This window comes from Elephas maximus, chromosome 1 (genome assembly GCF_024166365.1).
Source record: "Elephas maximus indicus isolate mEleMax1 chromosome 1, mEleMax1 primary haplotype, whole genome shotgun sequence".
NCBI classification, from domain to species: domain Eukaryota; kingdom Metazoa; phylum Chordata; class Mammalia; order Proboscidea; family Elephantidae; genus Elephas; species Elephas maximus.
In genome coordinates, this window is record NC_064819.1 from 20,583,782 (window position 1) to 20,608,700 (window position 24,919).

Consider the following 24,919-nt stretch of genomic DNA (forward strand, 5'->3'; position numbering starts at 1 on the left):
AAGACAGAGTAGAACTGCCCTCATAGAGTTTCCAAGGAGCGCCTGCACCACTCAGGGACATATTTTATATATTCTGTTTAAAATTTTCACAATACTCACGGTCTCCTTTCAGACCTGGCTTGTTATAATATTTCCACTTCTTTCCCTAATCTGGACATGGCAAGTCCAGGAAACCTGGGTCTGGGTCCTGCCACTGTCACCAGCTTGCAGGGTGACTCTGGACAGGCCCTGGAATACCCTCGTTATCAGATGGGAGTGAGAAAACCAGCCCCATCTACCTTGCAAGGCTGCTGAAAGGTGGCATAAAAACAAGCTACTCAAAATACAAACTACCGCCAACTGGGTGCCCTCCTGATGGAGCTCACCCTCAAGCACAGCCTGCTCCATCTCCTGGCTCACTGCCCAGGGTTCTGGCCCCCTTGCCACATTGTCCTTATTAAGGTGTCTTTTCTGTTTCTTGTCTTTTCCTACTCCATCTAGGAGATGCGTCCTGCAGCCTGGCTGTACTGGGCCTCCCTCCTGCTCCTGGTCAGGCATGCCCAGCTCTGCCCTAAGGGCTGTGACTGCATCATCCAGGATGTGTTCTGCTCAGATGAGGGGATGGCGGCCGTGCCTCTGGACATCCCGCCCCATGCCACAAACATTGTCTTTGTGGAGACCTCGTTCTCCACGGTGGGAACCAGGGCCTTCAGTGGCAGCCCCAACCTGACCAAGGTGGTCTTCCTGAGCACCCAGCTCTGCCACTTCGGGCCAGATGCCTTCGGGGGGCTGCCCAGGCTCGAGGACCTGGAAATCACTGGCAGTGCCTTCTCCAACATCAGCGCCCACATCTTCTCCAACCTGGCCTCGCTGACCAAGTTCACCCTCAACTTCAACAAGCTGGAGGCTCTGCCCGAGGTCCTCTTTCAGCACATGGAAGCCCTGGACTCCCTCCAGCTGCAGGGGAACCAGCTCCAGACACTGCCCAGGAGGCTCTTCCATCCTCTGGGACGTCTGAGGACCCTCAACCTGGCTCAGAACCTCCTGACCCAGCTTCCTGAGAAGCTGTTTGACCGCCTGGTCAGCCTGCAGACCCTGAAGCTGAGCAACAATGCCCTCTCTGGCCTCCGCCAGGGTGTGTTTGACAAGCTGGGCAGCCTACAGGAGCTTTTCCTGGATGGCAACTCCATATCGCAGCTGCACCCCCAAGTGTTCTCGGAGCTCCCCTGCCTGGAGAAGCTGTGGCTGCAGCATAACGCCATTGAGCACCTGCCACTCACCATCTTCTCCTCCCTGGGCAAACTCACCTTCCTGAACCTACAGCACAATGCACTCCGGTCACTGCCAGCCGGCCTCTTCGCCCAGACCCCAGGCCTGGTGGGGCTGTCCTTGTCCCACAACCAGCTGGAGACCATCGCAGAGGGGACTTTTGCCAACCTGTCCAGCCTCAGCTCCCTCACACTCTCATACAACGCCATCACCCACCTCCCTGTCGGCGTCTTCAGGGACCTCAAGGAGTTGGCCAGGCTCTACCTGGGCAGCAACAACCTGACGGCCTTGCACCCAGCCCTGTTCCAGAACCTGTCCAAGGTGGAGCAGCTCAGCCTCACCAAGAACCTCCTTACCACGCTCCCCGAGGGCATCTTCGACACCAACTACAACCTGTTCAACCTGGCCCTGCACGGCAACCCCTGGCAGTGTGACTGCCACCTGGCCTACCTCTTCAGCTGGCTGCGCCAGTACAGCGACCGACACTTCAACATGCAGACCTACTGCGCCGGCCCTGCCTACCTGAAGGGCCAGGCGGTGCCCGCCTTGGAGGAGAAGCAGCTGGTGTGCCCTGTCACCAGGGACCGCTTGGGTTTCCAGGCCCCGGGGCCTGATGAGCGGGAGCCAGGGGGGAGCTGGGATCTGGCCGCGGAGGAAAGGGCAGCACGAAGCCGGTGCACCTACAGCAATCCCGAGGGGACCGTGGTGCTGGCCTGCGACGAGGCCCGGTGTCGCTGGCTCAACATTCAGCTGTCTTCTCGACAGGACTCGGGTGCCCCGGGACTGGCATACAATGCCAGTCAGGAATGGGACTTGAGGTCGAGCTGTGGCTCTGTTCGGGTCACCGTGTCTATTGAGGCCCGGGCTGGGGACACCTAGGAGCAGGAGCAGGGCCTGGGCAGATGGCCTCCAGGACCTGACCAGGTGAGGGGTAGGGGCCAGGGAAAGCTGAGTCTTTGGTTTTTTAGATGCAAGATTACATCTCCAAGGTGGAGGAGGTGTCATCAGGCCTGTTCCACCACCCAGGGCCTTCTCCTCCTCCTTCATAACCTGCCTACTGGGAGGCTAAGACCATGGTTTGCAAAGCGTCATTTAAGCTGCATCACAGTCTGGAAAATAAAACAGCATCTGCCCCACCTCAGTGGTTTTCTATCACTCACATTCCCCCACTCAGGTTCAGAGTCCCCGGAGGCACATTTATCACTGTTCCTGTTATGCAGAATGGAGGCCACACCCTTTTGGCATCCAATTCAAAAGCCCAATGTCCATTTCCATTTCTTTTCTTGGAATTTTGATTGGTATAGAGAAGAACAGATGATAGAAGCAGAAGCAACCAGAAAGATGAAGGGTGGGGTTCTGACTTCCGTGTGTGGGGACATGATGTTGCCAGCATCCGCCTCCAATGCTGGCATCCAGGAGAGATAAAGATGAAATGGCGCCTCAGGAAGGTGAACACGAGCTGTTTGGCTTCATTATATAAGGTCCTCAGAGGGCTGAAAGGCGGCATTGCCTTTCAGAAGACAAGGTGGCTGTTCCCTGAGGAAGCTGGGCCCTCCTTGAGCTAGGCTCAAGCAGGAGCTCTCTGGGGATGGAGAGGTGGGGGAGAAAGGAAAGGGCAGAGGAGAGAAGGCAGGAGACGAGTGAGCTGGGTAGGCTGGGATGGACACACTTCAGACCTTAGCTTTCTTGACCTCTTACAGCCTCTGACTCTGTGGGTCATCTACTTATGGAGAATTTTCTCCCTTGGCTCTCAAGAAGTCACCCCTTATCCAACTTGGGCCACTCTTTTCAGTCTTCCCCAGCCACCTCTTACATGTGGGTCTCCTCAGGGTTTGCTGCCATTCCACCTCCCTGGGCAACCTCAGGAAACCCTGGTGGCATAGTGGTTAAGAGCAAGGGGTGCTAACCAAAAGGTCAGCAGTTCAAAGCCACCAGGTGCTTCTTGGAAACTCTATGGGGAAGTTCTACTCTGTCCAATAATGGGTTTTCTGGTTTGGGCAACCTCATACATGTCCACAGTCATCTTCGCTGTGGGCTCAGCTCTTCTTGCTCCACCAGAGATCTCTGTCTGCTCAGCAACCCATTGGCCTACCGTAACAATCACAAACATGTCTAAGCCAGACTCTGTCCCTACTCCTCCTGGGTTCCCACCCAGAAAACCACCACAGCCAGGGGCTGGGAGATGCTCTCCAATTTCTCCTCCTCTTTAACCCTCATGGCCAACTAGTCAATGAATGAATGCTCTGGCATTTAGCTTCTGGGCATCCCTCAATCCATTTCTCCTTGCCCATCCCTGGACTCTGTCTCCTTGGATGGAACTAATGAACAGCCTTCTACCTGGGTTCCTTGCCTGCAGTGTGGACTGGCCTCTGTGAAATGCTGGGGTGGGGGAGGAAGAAGTGAGTCACATAAGTGCATCTGGCCCTCAAGGAGCTCACAGTTGGCTGGGAGAGATCAGACAAGGGAGGAAACCACGAGGCAGTAAGGGGCGACGCCATGCAAGTTCAGAGAAGGTAGCGGCCATGGCTAGCAGGACCTCAGAGAAGGTTACATCTGATCCTGGGCCTTGAGGGGGTCCAGAGGCAGAGCAGAGAGTGTACTCCAGATGTGTGCAAGAGGAGTATGAACCAAGGGATGGAGCCGGGGGAGCAGGGGAAGGTCAGGGACCCAGTGGGGTCTGGGCAGGCTACTGGATGGGGCTGGGGTAGGGAAATAGGAGACACTGTAGCTGGAGTTTTCAGGGCCTCGAAGGGCAGAGAGAGAAGTTTGGATATTTATTAAGGATGCCTGGGCAGTTTTTGAAGGATTTTCTGCAGAGGGACAGGCTTCTGCCAGTCTTTGGACAGTTGGCTGAGTGGAAGGGTGAGGAGAACAAGAGGCAGGAAGACCATAAGGAGACTCTTACCTGGGATGAGATGAAATCCAGAAGGGCCAGGAATGCACAGAAAAGTGATGCTTAGGAGATAGAGTCAAAAGGTTTTAGCAACCCAACCACACATACACAGGTGGATTAAAAGACCTAAATTAAAACAATATAGGTATCACTTCAAACAAACAAACAAACAAAAATTTAACAGTAGACGTCCAAGTTGATTTCAACTCAGGGCAACCCCATGTGTGCAGAGTAGATCCGTGCTCCACAGGGTTTTCAATGACTGACTTCTTGGGTAGATCACCAGGCCTGTCTTCTGAGGCATCTCTGGAGGGACCTGAACTTCCAACATTTCGGGTAGCAGCCTAGCACATTCACCGTGTGCACCACCCGGGGATTCCTTATACCTATTAACTCGGTGCCGTCGACTATTCGCCAGCAAAATGAGAAAGCTGGGTAATGACCAGTGGGGGTTAGAGAGTGGTTAGAGTAGCCCACTGCTGGTGAGTGCCACCACTCTGGAGAACACCCTAGCAGGTGTAATTGCTAGGAGGGTTCTGGGGAGGGGGTGGGTGAGGCTGGGAGGTGAGGGAGAGAGAGAAGTCTGGGGCGAGTCACAGGTTCCTCTCCTAGGTGTCTGGGGGGACTTCGACTTAGGGGAAGGGAGGGGCAAGTCACCACGCATTAGCCAGGAAACATGACCTCTCCTCTCTCATTTATGCTGGGGCTCTTTTTAAAAAGCAGGCTTCCTGAGGCTCAAATCAATTAAACTCGAAGGTGATGGAAGGTAGCTCTGTTACCCAAATGTAGGTCCTGCCTCGTGCAGCTTTGAGGCAATGAAAGTATACCAAGGTGAGGAAATAGAAGGGTGCTAAACCCTGGTGGCGTAGTCGTTAAGTGCTACAGCTGCTAACCAAAAGGTCAGCAGTTCGAATCCACCAGGCGCTCCTTGGAAACTCTATGGGGCAGTTCTACCTTGTCCTATAGGGCCGCTATGAGTCGGAATTGACTTCATGGCAGTGGGTTTTTGGTTTATTGCAAGCAGGCAGGCAAGGAGCAAGGAGGTGTATCCCTCAAATCAAGCTCCCTGAACAAAGGGAGGCAGAACCTTTTATACCGTCCCTCACAAGGAAGTACACACAAACATCATGGACTACATAGGTTATCGCGGCACACAGGTGCAGTAAGGCAAATTGCCTTTTTTTTTTTCAGTATATGTAGAAAATGTATAAGCTGTGCCTGGGTCAGGGATCTGAATATTCAACTAGGTCTTGGTGAGGCTTAGGTACCCTTAGGACAGTTTTGAGGCTAGTAAACTGGGTTTGACTGGTTTAAAGCAGAAACTGAGTGACAGGGAGTGCTCAGGGCCTTGATGACAGTGGGCAGGAGGAACAGAATGCTTCCTTGATAGTGGCTGAGCAGCTGCTGGCTGTGCTCACTATCAGCCCGACAGACTCACTGAAGGGACAGGTTCTCCCAAGTTCCAGTGCTTCGGTTTAAGAGTGATGTCGTCGAGATCCTTCCAAGGTTGAGAAACCGAGTGACTGAGGCTCCTTCACCATTGGTCCCAGGGCTTGGTGCTCTCACAAGCTGAGGCCCTAGGCTGAGCTGCATTAGGTGGCTGGCTTCCACCTGGGTATGATGCCCGTTACCTGAGGAAGAGGAGTTGCTGCAAGTGGTTATGTCCTTGACTACTTACTGAGAATCCCTGGGTTGTGGTCCCTCAGAAGAAAGGCTTGGTGGTCTGCTTCTGAAAAGTCACAGCCTTGAAAACCCTACAGAGCACTTCTATGGATATGACTTAGCAACTGTCGTGGATTGCATTGTGTCCCCCCAAAATATCCGTCAACCTGGCTAGGCTGTGATTCCCAGTATTGGGTGATTGTCCACCATTTTGGCATCTGATGTGATTTTCCCATGTGTTGTAAATCCTACCTCTATGATGTTAATGAGGTGGGATTAGCGGCAGTTATGTTAATAAGCAGGGCTGTATCTATAAGATTAGGTTGTGTTTTAAGTCAATCCCTTTCAAGATATAAAACGGAAGCCCGCAGAGGGACACGGGGAATTCATACCACCAAGTAACAAGAGCCAGAAGAATAGCATGCTTTTTGGACCCTGGGTCCCTACGCTGAGAAGCTCCTAGATCGGGGGAACATTGATAGCAAGGACCTTCCTCCAGAGCTGACAGAGAAAGACTTCCCCTGGAGCTGGCACCCTGAATTTGGACTTCTAGCCTTCCAGACTGTGAGAGAATAAATTTCTCTTTGTTAAAGCCATCCACCTGTGGTATTTCTGTTACAGCAGCACTAGATGACTAAGACAACAACTGTTGTTGTTTTAACCTGAGGAAGGAACCTCCATGCCTAGTACGCAGGAGAAGCTTCATAAATATCCATCAGATGAATGCCTGCCTGAGCTACAGCTGGTGGTCCAAATCCTCACGTGTCCACTGGCAGGGCTAAAGAACAAGATAATCTAATAGACGTTTCTCTCATTATATTTTTTCCCCAAAACACAATTCTTTATTAAATTAAAATGCAACGATTTGTGTCTGTGCCAAACAGCATTGTGGAAAGAGCAGAGGCTGACAGACAGTTGTGTAGTTTGGACAAGCTGCTTGCTCTCCTTTTCTAGTTGGTTAGACAGGACCATTGTCACGGTGCCCTGTGGGTAGGATCACCAGACTTAGCAAATAAACATAAAAATATTGCATGGGACATACTTAAACACAATAAAATCATTCCCTGTGTATCTGAAATGCAAATTAACTAGCATCTTGCATCTTACTTCTTATCTGGCAAACTGACCACTCGCTGGGAGTGGGGGTGGGGGCGTGGTGTCCTCCTTGGGGGGCCGAGTCTGCAATGCTGGAAGGGGCAGATGCAAGGGCACCACTGGGATCTTGAGTTGGAACTGACAGGAGGCGGGAGGCACTGAACACCCCACCAGCTCAGACTAAGAGGTGAGCAGGGTGAATGTGCCATGTACCATGGGGATCACCATGCCTGTGGCTTGTCTCCTTGTGGGCACTACAGTCTGGTGAGGTAGTAAAGCTTCTATAGGTTCTGGATGGAAGTCAGAAGACCCAGCCTTGCCCTTCCTTAACATGAGGCCTTGGGCAAGTTGAGACTCCTAACTGGACCTCTGTTTCCTCGGCTATGCAACAATAAGCCAAACCCATTGCCCTCGGGTTGATTCCGACTCATAGCTACCCTATAGGACAGAGTAGAACTACCCCATAGGGTTTCCAAGGAGCGGCTGGTGGATTTGAACCACCAACCATTTGGTTAGCAGTCCTATCTCTTAACCACTGAGCCACCAGGGCTCCATGTAACGATAAGGAGGTTGGTTTTCAACGCTGATAGAATCCTAGAATTTCCTGAATAGCTCAAAACAACAACAACAAAAACCAGGTGCCTGGGCTGCACTTCCAGATTCAATTGGTCTGGCTAGGATTCAGATATCAGCTTTTTTTCTCTTTCTTCTTCTTTTTTGTTTAACTCGCCCAGTGATTCTACTGCCCAGAAAGGCTTGAGAACCCAGGGCTGGGTGCTGTCTCAGGCTCCATCCAGTTCCGGCTCCATGACTGTAGCTGGACTCAGTGTGGTCGTGCAAAGACCAGTTTTGTGAGATTCATCAGGTGTAATGCTCTGGATGAGTTCATGAATGAAACAAGCCACAAACACAACATATAAAAAATATTTCATAGGGTTTTTGTTTTTCTCTTAATTAAAAAAAAATTTTTATCATTCTCGGTGCTCTCAGGGAAACCCTGGTGGCAAAGTGGTTAAGAGCTACAGCTGCTAACCAACAGGTCAGCAGTTCAAATTCACCAGGGGCTCCTTGGAAACTCTGTGGGGCAGTTCTATTCTGTCTTACAGGGTCACTAGGAGTCTGAACGGACTCGACAGCAAGGGGTTTGGTTTTTTTGGTTTGGTGCTCTCAGTAGATTTTGCTTGTTTGAAGAAACAAGCTGGGGCACGCTGACTTGTTTTCTTGGAGTATGAGGATGGTTAAGTCATCCCAAAGCTCCACCTTCTAGAAAGAGAGGACTCCCTGCAGGATGCTTTGAGTGTTCTAATCTTCAGTGATTCTCTGCCATTTGCCAACAGTGTAGCCTTGGGCAAGCTACTTAACTTCTCTGTGTCTCAGTTTCTCATTCATACTATTCATCTTGGGCTTCATAGTACCCTGATAGCATTATTGGTGAAGAGAAAATTAGTGCAGTCCTGTGACATATCCAAAACAATGGGAGAGAGGCCTGGCGATCTAATTCTGAAATCAGCGGATGAAAACCCTACGGATTACAATGGTTCGATCCCATTGTTCACAGGGTTGCCATGAATCGGGATAACTGAATGGCAGCTAACAACAGCCCAAAAGAATGACACACGGTAAGGTCTCAAAAAAAAAAAAGTTATCTTGTATTATTTTTACTATTATTTCTAGACAAGAAGCGAGTAGGGGGTGCAGAGAGATGCAAGTACTGGCCAGTTGCTTCGCCATTTTACCTGTTCCTATTGGTCTGTTTTTGGGAAGATGTTAAAACGTCTTTTTACGTATCAAAATTGTATTTTGGGAGGAGGATTGGAAATGCGATTTACAAAATTGTTCAGTGGATGGTGCCCTGGTGGTGCAGTGGTTAAGAGCTCAGGCTGCTAACAGAAGTCAGTAGTTGGAATCCACCGGCTGCACTTTGGAAACCCTATGGGGCAGTTCTTCTCTGTCCTGTAGGGTGGCTATGAGTCGGAATCAACTCAACAGCAATGTTTTTTAAAAGTGGATATTGGAAAATCGGATGATCTTGTCGAAGAGTAAACCCTTTTGCTCAAGTCCAATAATTAATTGTTTCTCACTTCCTCTTTTCAGTTTGCTTCTATCACAAGCGCATCTCCAGGCATTTCACATTAACATTTCACAAAGCTTGCAGACTGTCTGGGTGTTTGTTCAGAGTCTGGGTTTCAGTGCGCCCCCTTGTGGTCCACTAGAAGAATGGCCTTCCCCGGTCAGAGCAACTTAGCGGAGCTTTTGGGACTTGAGGCGGTCCCCGCACCGTTCCTGGCCACCCTGCAACTGGCCGCCCAGCGGGCCCGCAGGGAGAGCGAGGAGCTCGCCGGGGATCAAAGCTAGCCCGTCAGCTTCTCCCACCCGGGGTGCAGGGAGCTGCGCTTTAGTCCCGAGAAGTCAGAGCCAGGGTCCCACAGAAGGGACAACGGAGCACATTGACTCGGTGGCCCGGGGAACACTTTCCGGCAGCAGGGGGAGCCGCCAAGGCTTCTGTCTCCTGCAGCTCTGAAAGAGAGCCTCCTTCGGTCTCTTCGCCCTGACCGTCCCAGGACCTGTGGCCAGTCGAAGCTGGGCGGAGGCTGTGCTTCCCCACCGCGCCGCACCGCCACCTCGTGGCGCTTGCAAATGCTGGCGCGTTACAGTTTGTTCCTTCAGTGCAGGGCGTCCTGCATGGTGTGGGACAATCCCACACAACACTGAGTGCAGGACTTCCAAGCATCCTGCCAGACGTTGATGTGGGTGGAAATTCTGTTTATAATGACCTTAGCCTAGACTCTATTCTGTTTTACATAACCAAACCGAAAAACCAAACCTGGTGCCTTGGAGTCGATTCCGACTCATAGTGACCCTATAAGACAGAATAGAACTGCCCCGTAGAGTTTCCAAGGAGGACCTGGCAGCTTTGAACTGTCAACCCCTTGGTTAGCAGCCCTAGCACTTAACCACTAAGCCACCAGGTTTTCCTCTGTTTTACATATAAACACAAAATCATTGTCTTTGTTGAGAAAGAAAGCCTTCCCCTGGAGCTGATGCCCTAAATTTGGGCTTCTAGCCTCCTAGACTGTGAGAAAATAAATTTCTGTGTGTTAAAGCCACCCACTGTGGTATTTCTGTTACAGCAGCACTAGATGACTAAGACAGTCTGCCAGGGATGAGAACCATTATTCCAAGGTAACAGCAGGGGCGTGGTAAAGGGTCTTGGTGTTCTTTCCTGGCATTTTTTCCTTCTGCTGTGGAGGTCATGAGTCTCTCATATGTGGCTCCTCTTCCCATGCCGTGAGTGTACCTCTCATGCCTGCTACACCAGAGAGGTTCTGTAAAAGAAAAGGTCGGGAGGCCTGATTGTGGCGTCAGTTCTGCCTCTATCTTGCTCCGTGACTGTGAGCAAGTCACTTCCTCTCTCCGGGCCTCTCGCTCTTCATCTGGTAACCAGAGGCTGAAAGTGCTGAGCACTGATGTCCTTTCAGTGTTTCAGTGGCGGGGGTGGAGGGTCCCAGCTCCTGCACCAGTCCTCCCAGGTATGGTGCATGTCTAGTGTCTCACCTGCCTGGTGGGCACCTCCTCAAGGGGCTCACAGCCAGAAGGTCTCAGCTCTCAGACCTTGGGGGCAGCCAGACTCTTGGCCACAGCCAATGTGCAGGGTCTGATCACAGCCCTCTAAATTGAACCCTCGTTATGGATTGAATTGTGTCCCCCCAAAATATGTGTTGGAATCCTAAACATCAGGAACAGTCAGTGTAGGGTGTGCCCTCAGCCCAATCACTTCTGAGGTAAAAAGAGCAGGGCAGACTCAGAAAGGAGTAAGAACACTGGGGGAAGATAGACGTCACATGAAGATCACCAAGTAACGGAGGAATGCCGGGGCCACAGAAGCTGAAAGAGAGCCTTCCTCTAGAGCCAACGCCCTGGATTCTGACTTCTAGACTCCTGAACTGTGAAAAAATAAATTTCTTCTTTAAAGCCACTCACTTACGGTATTTGTGTTATAGAAGTGTGGAGAACAAGTCTCCTTAGAAACAAGGACGGCAAGACTTCTCTCAAGTTCTTTGGGCATGTTATCAGGAGGGACCAGCCCCTGGAGAAGGACGTCATGCTTGGTAAAGTAGAGGGTCAGCGAAAAAGAGGGAGACCTTCAACGTGATGGATTCACATGGTGGCTGCAAGAATGTGCTCAAGCATAATAAGGATTGTGAGGATGGTGCAGGACCAGGCAGTGTTTTGTCTGGTTGTACGTAGGGTCGCTATGAGTTGGAACTGACTCAAAGGCACCTAACAGCAACAACAGCATGAAGAAACTAAGACACTCCTCAAGAACTGCCTCTGCTGCCTCCCTGCCTGCTGGTTGCCCCCAGTGATGGTCAGCTCACCCCCTCCTGATTCAGCCCCGCCTTCCCTGAGCAGTTCTGACTGTCCAGACAACCCTCTCTGTAACATTCCCTGCAGACCCTGGGCAAGTGGACACCCTCGTGTGGGACAGAGAACTTGGTTTAGCCTTTGTCTCTGGGGTCTGAAAATAGCTCTTGGAATTCTGGAGCAATGTAGATGCCCCTTCGTTTTCTAAAATAGCCAGGCAGCACGTAAATATATGCAAATAAATAGGGGCTGCAGAGGTCCCACCCTGGTAGCAAACCTCAGAAAATGGTGGCCAGGGGGCGGGGCATGATGGGGTCAATCATACATATTCATTGACTCATGCGTTTGTATTGAGGCTCCAACCACGTATATGCATTGAGGCCCCAACGACTTATAATGTACCCTGGGTGTTGGCACTCTCTGTTTTGGGTTTCTTGGGTTGGTGAGGGAGCCCTGGTGGCGCAGTGGTTAAGTGGCTGCTAACCAAAAGGTTGGCAGTTCGAATCCATCAGCGGCACTTTGGAAACTGTTACACTCTGTCCTATAGGGTTGCTGTGTCAGAATTGACGAAAACAATGGATTTGGTTTGGGTTTGGGGTTGGTGAGAACATCGGTGCACAGGAGAAGGGAGAGGGTGCGGCACGCGCCTGGGGATAATAGAAGCTTCATGCTGAAGGGACCACTCCCAGACCTTGCCTGATGCATCTCTTGGCTCGTATCCTTTCCGGTTATGATAAACGGGTACTGTGAGTATTGGTAGTCTCCATGAGTTCTGTGAGTCATTCTAGAGAGTTGTTGAAACCACTGGGGGCAGTGAGGGCCAGCAGAGAGGCTGATGTTTGCCTATTTGGCAGGGGCTGGAAGGACAGAGTCCTAATTCGTGGAGGCCAAACTCTGGGTGGTTAGGGTCAGAGAGAGAGAGTGCCACATGGGCATCTGGTGTCAAAATGATGAAGTAGGAAAGTGGGGCTATATGTTATCTTCACGTTTGGGATATTAGCTTTATGTGGGCTATTATGAACACACCCTGCTCCCACAACAGTCCCTCATATGTGGAAGCAGCCTTCACGTCTCCTCAATCATTCCGTCTCCAGTCTTCTCCAGGAACTACTCACAAGCAGCTGCTTCTCACAAGACGTGGTCTTCAGTTCCTTCATCTCCATACCACAGAAGCTCAGGGATGGAGGCCATCTCGAAGGACGTGGCTTCCTCACACTGTGGAGGGACTATGAGTGTGGAACATTGACCTGACCGCCTTCTTACATGGCTGGTGTTCTGCACCAATGGCCCTGTGGTAGATGGGGAAGCCATTTTCCTTGGAGTTGTTGTGTGGCAGGTTTCATCCATCAGTGACTCCAGGGGTCTTTTTGTTTCTTCCTCAGAACAATGTGGCTGGCCTGCCTTTGTTTCCAAGTCTATGGGATGGATTATCCTAAAAACAGCCTTGAAGGCCAGCCTACCAGGCTCTGTTTGTCAAGGTGGATGTCTCAGAAATTCCATGAACTAAGGGGGTCAGTCTTAAAGAGAGATGCTTCATGGTCAAGGGCATTCATGTACTTGAATGGGGAGCATTAAAGACCCTGCAAGGTGGAAACAAGTCGAATTTTTGCAGCATTTGCCCAAGACCTTTGAACTAGGTGCACTGATAATCTAAAAAGCGTGGTGTACTTAGAAATTTCTAGAGTGCCCACTTCATGAGGTGTCTCCAAGGTGCTTCAGATACCACCTGGTCAGCTGCAGAAACTCAGTCTTAAGCATGACAGAATGAACCAGGAGAAGAGATGGTTTGATGACGTGGGAAGTTGGAAGGAACTGTTCCTTAAAAATACTGACATTTCTTTCCTGTTCAAGGGACCAGGGTGCCAGCCGACCTTTGTGCACTTGGCTAAAAGAGGTATCTCTGCACTTCCCAAGAAAGCATTGTAGAGACTGTCTCGGCTGGAAACACTTCTACTAGCAGAGACCAGAACGGGACACCACCCCTTGGGATTCTGGACTACCCAGTATACCTGGTTGAACTGAGCATTCTGGGTAATGGGACTGCATTTTTTTCCCCGGAAATTTCTTCAGTTGGAAATGATGCATTTGGAAAGCTACCTCCCTGAGAAGCTCCTGTCTCACGTCCACTTTGGGCCAGTCAAGCACACAGAAGGGAAACTCAGCTCAAATGAGCTGTGGACACTCCCTGCCCAGTTACGCAGTGCTCCTCTCCCGGAGTGGGGCTGACAGCTCTGTGCTCCTGCCAAATTCCCCTTAACCAAGAAGCTGATCTTTTCTCATGACCAAGTTTTGGCTCTGCCTTGGGGAAGCCTGGATTGGGGAAACTCCCGGATTTTAGCTTGGAAGCAAATTAAATCACGTCTTCAGACAAGGGTGATGCACTTTCTTCTCCTGCAAGACTCGAGAAGTCTATCCCTGGAGTTGACTCCCTGAGTGGAACAAACGGTTAAGCCCTTGACTACTAACTGAAAGACTGGCGATTTGAACCCACCCAGAGGCACTTTGGAAGACCTGGCGATCTGCTTCCATAGGTCACAGCCTTGAAAACACGGGGTCACCATAAGTTGGAATCGACTTAAAAAAAAAGTCACTCAAGTGGTAAGCTTGTCTCAAGGGGCTTTTGCACCCACATCCAAGCTCTTGCCACTGAGATCCCTTTACAGAAGCCCTAGGGGTTGCCATGTGGATGATGATGCCAGTATCTCATTGCCACCCTACGCGCAAAAACTCAGAGTGACTTAAGAGAAGGGACCTGCTTTGCTCACAGACCACCTCACTAGGCTGCGGCACCTTCAGGAGCACCAATAGCATCAAGAGCAATTGTTATAACCACTGAGCCCCCGGCATCCTAACAACCATCCAACAACACTCAGCCCCAGCTACATCCTTATCAACCCTCTGCGCTAACTCCAGCCCTTCAGTGACAAATCCCCAGTGACAGCAACTTAACCGATCCTGATGTCCTTTTAGGCAACCATACCCCTCAATCTCTGACCCTCCTATTACCCACAACCATGTCCAAAATACCAGTCTTTGGGGTCTTCATGGCCATGGCTTTGGAATCGAGCCCTGGGGCCCCAGCAGGGCACACCTGCCTCTGCTTAGACTTCTAGTCCCTAGCCGGCAGGGCGCTCACAGCCACCATGTGACTGAGCCCATTCAAGAAGGAACTCTCCATTTTCAGCATGTCCTAGGGAGGCCCAGAGCCATAGCTTCCTCTCTCTCTCTTTAACCTTTCCAACCACTGTTATCCCTCTCACCCTTCCCAGGGCTTCAGTGTGGGTTTCGATCAACAGACCTGCTGGAGTTTGTTCTTGTACATGTTCCCAGAGCTTGGCTAGTTTGTAGCCTTAACTAGCTGTGTTCATCAGCCCATGGAACCCAGAGGCCTACCCCTTGGGCCCCTGAGGTTGAAGGGGTCGTAGGAAAGAGAGGCGAGCCCCAGAACGTGTGAGCCCCAGGGCTTCTCGTCTGAGTGGGATTGTGTTCTGGGGCTCACTTCTCTCCCCTGCGACCCCTAGAACACAATCCCACTCACATGAGATGCCCCATCGAGTCATCCTGAAGCCACTGGGGGGCAAATATCTCCTCCGGCTCATGAGATGGGTCAAATGACTCCTCAGGAGAGGAAGAGGGACTTCTGTATTAGACTGGAAGGCTGGAATGGAGGTTTGCATTCAAGCCTTGCCTGATTTTAGCTTTGCTCTGAAATCTGTGTGCAAGCCACCATTTTTTTTTTTTTTTTTTTTTTGTGCTATTGTTTTGACATTTGTGAAGCTGGCAAACTTGTGAAGTCTCCTGAAGTCTTCAAAATTGGATCTACGAAACCGGCCTGTCCTAATAAATGGCAAGCCAAAAGCCACAGGGCATTTGTGATAAGGATTATTAGACTCAGGGCATTCACCCGCAGACGCATCTAATATTTAAACTGAAATATAAGAGCTCACACATACAAAATTTCACTCCTCAACCTCTACACTCTCCAAAATAGAGCTTTAAACCAGGGAGGGGAAAGAAATCAAAGTGTCTCCCAAGCAGCCAAAACAAGTTTCCAGTGTCTAAGATTAAACTCACGCATCTGCTCGGGGGAATATTCCTTGACTCGGAATCTGTTCGCTTTCACTGTAGACAAAAGTCTATCAAGTTTGGTCATATGGTTTCCAGACTGTAGTAGATTAAAGGCAAAAATAATAAATGGGAAGGCGGGTGGCAGTCCTGCCAGAGGAAGACTTGTTAACAACAAAGAAAGGAAGAGACAGAAAAATGGCAAAACCAGACACAAGCACGCCCAGGGAAGAAACGCCTGGGCCTCTGAGGAGAAAGTGGCTCTCTCTATCTCTCCTGAGGTTATTCCAGCTCAGGGAAGAGCTGCTGTGGATAATGATGGCCTGGGGCTACCTGGGCAAAGTTGCAATTATGTGTAATACTGTCTTAGTTTGGGCTCCCCTGCAAGCAGAGCTTAGGGTGAGGGCTTGGGTGCAGTTTAATTGGTGAGGGCTTGGGTGCAGTTTAACTGGGAGGTGATCCTGGGAAGCAGAACCTTGAGACTGGGAAGGAGGAAAACAAATACAAGGATGGAGTGTGGAAGCTGCTGCTATGGGCAACCGGGCTTGATTCCAGGAGGACTTCCTGAGAAGCTTCCAGAACACCTCCAGGACTGTCCTCCTGAAGGACACCAGCTGGAGAATTTATCCACTGGCTCCGTCCCTGTTTGATAGCTGGGACTGTCCTTCACCTCCAGCTTTGACTCCACCACACTTCCGGGCTCCCTGCAGCTGCAGAGGGTGAGCTGAGGGCCTCGGCCACAAGCACCCTGTTTCAAGCCGCCGCAAAGAGTGGTATCCATTCTAAAGACTGTAAGTGTTAAACGAGTGTAAACATTAAACAGTCTGTCGTGTCACTTAAAGGGGCAAGTACTCAGTTATCCAGGTCACTGGGTGGCACAAACAGTTGGGGTTCTACTACTAATCTAAAGGTTAGTAGTGGTGGTGCGGAAGAAAGGCCTGGCAATCTGCTCTGGTAAAGATTGTTGTTGTTGCTATCAGTTGCCGTCGAGTCAATTTTGACTCATAGTGACGCTGTGTGACAGAGCGGAACTGCCTCAGAGGGTTTTCCAGGCTGTAATCTTTGCGGGAGCAGATCACCCGGTCTTTCTCCCGCAGAGCCACTGGGCCAGTTCACCCGGTCTTTCTCCCGCAGAGCCACTGGGCCAGTTCAAACCTCCAACCTTTTGGTTAGCAGCCGAGTGCTTAACCATTGAGCTACCAGGGCTCCTTTACAACCAAGAAAACCCTATGGAGCAGTTCTACTCCGTAACACATGGGGTCACCATGGGTTGGAATCGTGTAGATGGCAACTGGTTTTGTTTTGCTTTGTTTTTAGAATGAGATCATATGAGTGCTTTCCTCATGGAAATTCAATCACAGGTGATCCGGAGAAGGGGGAGCTGGGGATATGTGATTTTAGGTGGGATGTTTTTGGGGTGGTGAGATAGCTGAAGTAAATAACGCTTAAGAACAAAAGGTAAGAATACAAGGTAACTCCCATTTGGTGCCAGGACAAAAGAAGTGTAAATAGTTGAGCTGTAGTGGTATTTGGGTTTTACCCACCCACATTGCAAAGGACACACTGATGGGCTTTTCCCCTATAGCGGTGTGGCCACGGGAACAGTTGCTGCGTGGGATTGTTTGTGGCACAGAATCCACCGTGACCAGATCAACAACGGGGATATCGCTTTGCTTCCTGGTGCCCATCTTGGAAGGGGTGGCATTTTGAGTGATGAGAGTTTTCCTGCCTGTCCCAAGCATCCATAAAGTATATTGGCAGGACATGGGGACCTCTCAAAGCAGTGTGCTCCTGGCTGACCCATTCTGTCCCTGCGAAGAGGGGCTGTGCCCCCAAGAATGCTTGGGGCCGGGGTCGGGTCATGGCGGAAGCCTGCACGCCAGGCAGTCATTAGGGGAGATGGATGGATGAGCCAGCGCGTTGCGGGGGAGGCCCAGGCCCCGTCTTCTGCAGTTTCATTGCTGTTATTTATGGCCTCGCGGGGGCTTCAGTGACAGGCTGACAGCTCGCCGTAAGCTGACCTGGCTGCCACACAGCCTGCTGCCTTTTGCCTGCCCATCCCTCAACTTGAGGAATGTCAGCCTCAAAGACAGTGACCAGACGCAGGAGGTGTGGACGGAAAGATTCCAGAATGCATCCTAACCCCGAGACCTCGCTATCCAGAGAGAGGGGCATGTGTGCAAGTGGACACAAGCTTGTACTCCCTAAATATTTATGTAAGCAGCCATTTGTGACATAGTAGAGCTAACTTCGGTCTTATTTTCGTATGGGGAAACGAGTAAATGTAATCCTAAACAGTTAGTCATCCTAAAACGGCTCTTCGGAATTGGCTTGGGAGTGCACGTAAAAGACTGTTATTCTTTGCTTCTAACTGTTAATTTATTTTTGCTTTGTGTGTGTGTTTCTTTTGGCAACAGACCTGTTGCCCTCAAGTGGATTCTGACTCCTGGTGACCCCAGAGTAGAATTGTGCTCCATAGGGTTTTCAGTGACTGATTTTCAGAAACGGATCACCTGGGCTTTCGTCTGAGGTACCTTTGGGTAGACTCGAACCTCCAACCTTTCGGTTAGCAGCCAAGCACATTAGCCATTTGCACCACCCAGGGACTCTCGGCTACAGAAGTAGCAGCTTAATCTTATTTAATTTACCTGAGTTCACCTTTCCTGTGTTTATAGTAACTGACCACGTGGGTCCAGGAGGTCCCCGGATGTGCTGGGCTCCAGCAGGTAAACTGAGATGGTCAAATGTCCGTGGGTGATTCAGTTGACTCCACATTGTACAACAGTGCTCGCGATCACGATTAGTAGTCTCTCAGCTGACAGTGGCCACAGGGTTGAGAGGACAGTGGTGTGGAGTCAGAAGTTCAGACCAGAGGCCAGCGTGACCATTTCCTTTAGTAAAGTGACCTCTTCATCCCTGGCTAGTCTGCCTCAAGTGAAATGAAGTAGGAGAAAAGACTCTGAAAACTGTATAGCTCTCTTGGAGAGGTCTGAATCATGGTGCCATTCCTTTGCCCAGAGGCAGCCCTCCCGGGGAGGAAGTACAGGGAGAGGGACTTCCGGGGGTGGAAGTAGACTGTGGTCTGAGACTGCACAGTTGGGAGCCATGTTTCTGTGTCTGGGGCCCTTGGGGGTGCTCTCTGTGGGACACAGCTGTGGGAAGCGGGTGGGCTGCACTGTACCCTGCAGAATCCCAGGAAGGCAGGAGGAAGTGGTTGCCTGTCACCAGGAGAAGCTCTGGAGTCACAGTCTGAGAAACAGAAACAAGCCTAACTTGATGGCTCCGTGAGGTCATCGAGGCTGAAGAGGCATCACCGCACTGGGTCCAGCTACTTCCTTTTACCCATTTACTCCACAGAGTAAGTCCTAGTGCCCTGAGATGAACAATTTACATGAATACATTCTCACCAGTATTTCATTCATTTAAAAAAACATATGTTACATGTTTAGAGCTGTAGCACAAATATTTCTACCACCTAAGAGTTCATTTTTGATACACCAAGTAGTCTAACTCTTGTTTCCTGGGTTTCATTGGAATCCCTGCATGACACAGTTAACACACTTGGCTGCAACCCAGAAGGTTGGGAGTTCAAGTACACCCAGAGGCACCTCGGAAGAAAGGCCTGGGAATCTACTTCTGAAAAATCAGCCATTGAAAACCCTATGGAGCACAGTTCTACTCTGACACGCATGGGGTTGCCACGAGTCAGAATCGACTTGACAGCAGCTAATGACAAGAAAGTCTATCTATCTATCTGTCTGTCTTCTAATCTTATTTCCTGGGTTTCATTGGGTAAACACGTGTTAACTGCTCCCTGAGTGCTGAGCTGTATGCTAGGTCCAGGGATGTGAGAATGGAAGGATGGCCCCTGCCCTCAGTCCAGCAGGAAAGGCGAAGCTGTAAGCCAACCATCCTGGCTCTGGGAGAACGTGCTCGGACAGAGAGGAGTACAGGCGTCAGAGGGCTCCGGGGAACGGGCAGTCAGTTATATTTTTGTCAACTGCTGCATAACAAATCACTCCAAAACATAGTGGCCTAAAACAATGGTAATCATTTACCTCTCATGGTTTCTGTGCATCAGATGGGGGCAGGACAGAGTGGAGACAGTTTGTCTCTGCTCAACAATGTCTGGGGCCTCAGTCAGAAGACCAAGGGCTGGAATCTTCTGCAGGCTCGCTCACTTGTATCTGATGGTTGATGGTGCCTGTCAGCCCTCTGGCCTCTCCACGTGGCCTGGGCTGCCTCACAGCATGGTGCTGGGTTTCAAGGGCAAGTGGAGGGGAGGGGAGGGGAGGGAGGGAAAAAAGAAGGGAGAGAGAGAAAAATATGAGTGACAACCAGGTGACCTAGCAGCCTCATTTCAGAGTCCCTGGGTGGCACAAACAGTTAACGTGAAAGGTTGGTAGTTTAAGCCCACCCAGAGGTACCTCGGAAGAAAGACGTGGCAATCTACTTCTGAAAAATCAACCACTGAAAATCCCATGGAGCACACATGGGGTCAGCATGAGTCAGAACTGACTCGGCTGCACCTGCTTTGGTTTTTTGGTTTCGCCTCACTTGACTGTACTCCCTCGGTCGAGGTGGTCACCAGCTCCACCCAGATTCAAGGGTTGGGAAGCCAGACCCCACTTCTGTGTGGGAAGTGTGTCAGTCACCTTTAAGAAGGCCTAGGCGATGGAATGAGTATGTAGAAAACACAATTTGTCACGGCTGTCTAGGTGAGGGGGTAAGGGAGTCAGGGGAGGTGATGCCTGTGTCAAGTCTTATAGACTGTGGAGAACATAAAATGTGTGGAAGAAGACGAGGGAAAGGAGAGAAATTCCACGTCGAGGCGCTGCATCCACCAAGTCTCCCAGTGTTGAAGAAGCACAGTGAGTTTGGGCAACTCGCAGCAGTTCTGTGGTGATGGGGCAGCTCAAGAGGCAGGGGATGATGGGAGATTGGGCTGCAGGGGGTGAGCTTCACCTGGAGTTCATGACCCCTGAGAGGCCAGCCCCTTGGAGAATCAGAGCAAAGATGCAGCCCCTTTCCTAGGGGAAAAAATACCCATAGGATACTGCGCACCATCTCAGGGGCCCAGGTCAAGATGCTCAACACAAGGTGATTTCAAAGATTGCGCAGGATTAAGGGGCGGGCTACGTGGGCGGCTGCCCAGGGCACTAGGATTAATGGAGCGCCAATTCAATACGTGTCAACAATTAATTTGACTAAAATATTATCAAAACAAACTAAATATCAAGTAGTTAACATACGTTTATTGGTTGTACTGTTAGTTACCGTTGAATCGATTCTGACTTGTGGCAACCCCGTGTGTGGAGAGTAGAACTGTGCTCCTTAGGATTTTCAAGGCTGAGACCTTTTCTTTTACTGTGCTTTAAGTGAAAGTTTACGAATCAAGTCAGTCTCTCATACAAAAACTTACACACACCTTGCTAGGTACTCACAGCTGCTCTCCCCTTGAAGAGACAGAATACTACTTCTCTCCACGCAGTATTTCCCGTGTCCATTCAGCCAGCTCCTGTCCCCCTCTGCCTTCTCATCTCCCCTCCAGACAGGAGCTGCCCACATAGTCTCATGTGTCTACTTAAGCCAAGAAGCTCACTCCTCACCAGTATCATTTTCTGTCTTATAGTCCAGTCCAATCCCTGTCTGAAGAGTTGGCTTTGGGAATGGTTCCAGTCTTGGGCTAACTGAAGGTCCAGGGGCCATGACCTCTGGGATCCCTCCAGTCTCAGTCAGACCATTAAATCTGGTCTTTTTATGAGAATTTAAGGTCCGCATCCCACTGTTCTCCTGCTCCATCAGGGATTCTCTGTTGTGTTCCCTGTCAGGGCAGTCATGAGTGGTAGCCAGGCACCATCTACTTCTTCCTGTTTCAGGCTGATGGAGTCTCTGGTTTATGTGGCAAGGCTGAGACCTTTTGGAAGAAAATTGCTAGGCCTGTCTTCTGAGGCACCCCTGCGTGGGTTTGAACCTCCGTGCTTTTTGGCTAGTAGATGAGCGCTTAACTGTTTATGCCAAGTTTACATAGATGTTAACAAACTATGGGTAGGGTGTGCATGGTGGAAAATACTCTTGTATTTAAGAAACTACTGTTTTAATCTTGCAGGAAAAGTTCACCACTGTATTAGGATGACTTCAGACAATGCGGAAGCCCTGTGAGGGACCCTGAAAGCAACTTGGATAGAAGAGTGTGTCAGGGACCGCTGCACCAGCCAGGCGGTGGGTGCTATCAGGAAGTGTTGATTGACAAAGGTGTGCACATATTTTAATTACATTATTTTCCACCATTTGTCCATTTGAAATAAAGTAAATGAGTAAGTAGACCTTTTTTTCTGGTGCTATTATATTCAAGTGGCCTCCTATGCCCTCTGTCCGGAGCGTGAAAACATCTTCCTCCAGCCCAGTTCAAAGATGCTTTCCTGTCCTGGACTTCTGTGGAGCCAGGCTGGGCCCCACACTCCCCAGGGCTGTGAATCTTCACCAGTGTTGGAGACGGGACTCCAGGGGAAGAGGGTGAAGAGTGCACCTCTCAACCATATCAGGAAAGGAAGAGTTTGAACCTTATGGGGAGAGGTGTCCATCCAAAACCTGCTGCTGAAATGCCCTTTCTGATCGCCCTTAGTCCCCAGGTATCCCGGGTAAGTCACACGGTCTTGAGACACGGTGCCTTGGGAAGGGAAGGCTTTAGGGAAGCACCACGGTTCCCCGTGGTGTGTGGCTCAGCCAGCCCCTATCCATGTGATGGGTTGGGAAGGTCAGTGGACGTGTAAAGTCAGTGTTCCAACACTTCGATTTCATGGACTAGTACAAACAAACACAAACAATCAAAGGGCAGGGATTTATTTTGCCAGTGAAAAGTATCAGCTACCATAAGGTCATAAAAGAAAGGGCATCTTGACATCATAAAAAGAAACCCGTGGTCGATTCCAACTCATAGTGGCCCTTATAGGACAAAGTAAAACCGTCCCATAGGATTTCCAAGAAGTGAGGGTAGATTTGAACGGCCGACCTTTCTGTTAGCAGCCAAGCTCTTAACCACTGTACCACCAGGCCTTCCATAAAAAGTACGACGGACATAATCTCAGAATAAAGTACAATGAGAAAGCACCCCTGGCAACTGTGTGCAGACACATCTATGTATTACATGCACCCTCTTCCCTGTCCCATCCTTCCCATCTTGCCGTAGACTGCCCAAAGCTTTCTACAGCCCAGCCCACCGGCTCCCATGGCCCCTTAGGCCATGTATTCACCTCAGTAGCCTCCCTGACATCTATGATGAGGTCACAGGCCCCAGCCACTTTTGGACAAGATAGTTAGGCTCTACTTGGGGTCCCACTGGCCACTGTGCCTCCTCAATCATTTTAAATATGGTTGCCTGGTCACCATAGAAGGGCCAGAGGTGTGACTGGGTCAGCCAGACCCACCAGAAATTAGCTTTCAATACAGAACTCAGCAGCAGGGAGAGGACCCCACTTCCCCACATGTGTATGGTATCCCAGGAGCCCTCAAACTCAGCCCAGCCCTCATCCCCAATGTGCCCTCACCTAGCCATGGCGTCACCAAGTCCTGAGATAGAGCTTGGCATCTGCCTGACATCTGGTATGGGTTGAATTGTATCCCACCAAAAGATACGTTCAAGTCCTAAACCCCAGCAACTATGAAGGTAAACTTGTTTGGAAATAGGGTCTTTGAAGATGTTATTAGTAATTAGTAAATTAGTTAAATAAATTACAGGTGAGAAACTAAGGCCCAGAGAGCATGGTTGACTTGCCCAAAGTCACACAGCAGGTGCCATCAGAACTGGGCCTCGCTGCAGGTCTGACAGTCTCCGCCATCCTCTCTCCCCCATCTGTGGCCTGGAGTATCGTTGGGCCAGTTGACTCCCCCTTGTCCTCTCCACCCAGGAGGCTCAGAGATGAGAGTGTGACTCAGGTATGAGTCAGCTTTTGCCCCGGCTGGGAAAACCTGAAACCGAGAGCCACTCTGATGTCATACACGTCTACCTGTCCTGCCCACCATGTCTGAGTCTTCAGCTGCATGCTCACTGTTACTTCTTGGGAGGCACCTCAAGTCTGAACTCACCCCTTCTCCCCTCAGCAGCTTCCTCTGGTGTTCCCTGCTTGGCATTGGCTGTTCTCTCTATTCCCCGTCCTTCTCTGCCCTGCTTTGTGTCTCTGGGAATACATTTCCCAGGCTCCTTGCTCTCTGGGCTTCCAAGGAGGTTTGGTCAATAGAAAGTCTAGAGGGTGGGACAGGGGCAAAGGCCAGGGTATCTCTCCCCTTGCTCTCTGCTCTGGGTGGCATATCTAGCACGAGCTTGGTCTCCTCCCAGGCTTCAGTTCCCACTGGACAGACCTGCTCTGGTTTCTACCTGGCTCCCTTTTTGGTACCCCCTGTTCTAGATGGCGGCAGTAACTTCCTCCTATTGCTATTCTCTGGGCTGTCTCAACATCTCATTTGGCTTCTCGGTCTTCATGTCACCCGTGCAACCAACTGGAGCCAGGGTGGCGCAGTGCTTAAGAGCTCGGCTACTAACCAATAGGCCAGCAGTTCAAATCCACCAGCTGCTCCTTGGAAACCCTAAGGGGCAGTTCTGCTTTGTCCTATAGGGTTGCTATGAGTCAGAATTGACTTGACGACAATGGTTTTGGTTTTTCTTTTTTGGATGCAACCAATTCTGTGTATTAAATTCTCTGGGTTTGAAATACTAGCGGGGTTCCTGCTGTCTGGCTGGCCCCTGATGGACACAAGTCCTTTCTCAGGGCATGGCACCACCACCCTCCCTGTCCCTCCTGTTAGTGTTCACAGTCATTGCTGATGGTCCCTACTCCCACCCAAACAGTCACCAAGTCAGAAGACTGTGCTTCCTGAAAGTCTCTTGTGCCCCCCCCTTGACCTCCGTCCCCACTGCTGCAGCCTCTGGCAAGTCCTTACCACCTCTGGCCTGAATGACCCCAACAGCCTCCCACCGGGGCGCTCTGCCAGCCGCCCACCCTCCACCCGGCTGCCTGTGTGTTATTCTAACATGTTAATCCAATCATGTCATGCTTCAAAGCAGCTTCCATCACTTAGAGTGAGCCTTTCCGACCTGGTACCAAGCTGCCTTCCAGCCCTGCACCATCCTCCACACATTCCTCTTCCCACCTTGCAGCCCACACCCAGCAACCCAGACCACTGGTGACTACAAGTCACCAGGCTACACCATGTACGCTCATCCACCCCTCTGTCCACACTATTTCCTCTGCCTGGACCGCCACAAATGGTTAAGTGCTTGATTCCTTACTAGCTAAAAAGCTGACAGTTCGAACCCTTCCAGAGGCGCCTTGGAAGAAAGGCCTGGCGTTCTGCTTCCAAAAGGTCACAGCCTTGAAGACCGTATGCAGCAGCTCTACTCTGCATACATGGGATCGCCATGAGTTGGAATCAACTTGAGGCAAATAGCAACAACAGCAACAATAGTAAGGTCTGGCCCTTAAGACCTACAGCAAATACTGCCTCTGGGTGAAACATCACTCCCCATCCTGCCTTTCTCCCCCCTCATGTCTGCCTCCCTCAGAGCCCTTCTCACATGTGATGTGAGTGTAAGGG

At 50.5% G+C, this 24,919-nt stretch overlaps 1 protein-coding gene across 1 annotated transcript; it reads left to right on the top strand.

Annotated features, from left to right (window-relative positions):
* Window positions 1-483: 483 nt before the first annotated feature.
* Window positions 484-2,127, top strand: CPN2 (carboxypeptidase N subunit 2). Its single transcript, XM_049874055.1, has one exon. It carries the CDS (start codon window positions 484-486, stop codon window positions 2,125-2,127), a length of 1,644 nt encoding a protein of 547 aa, XP_049730012.1.
* The last annotated feature ends 22,792 nt before the right edge of the window (window positions 2,128-24,919 follow it).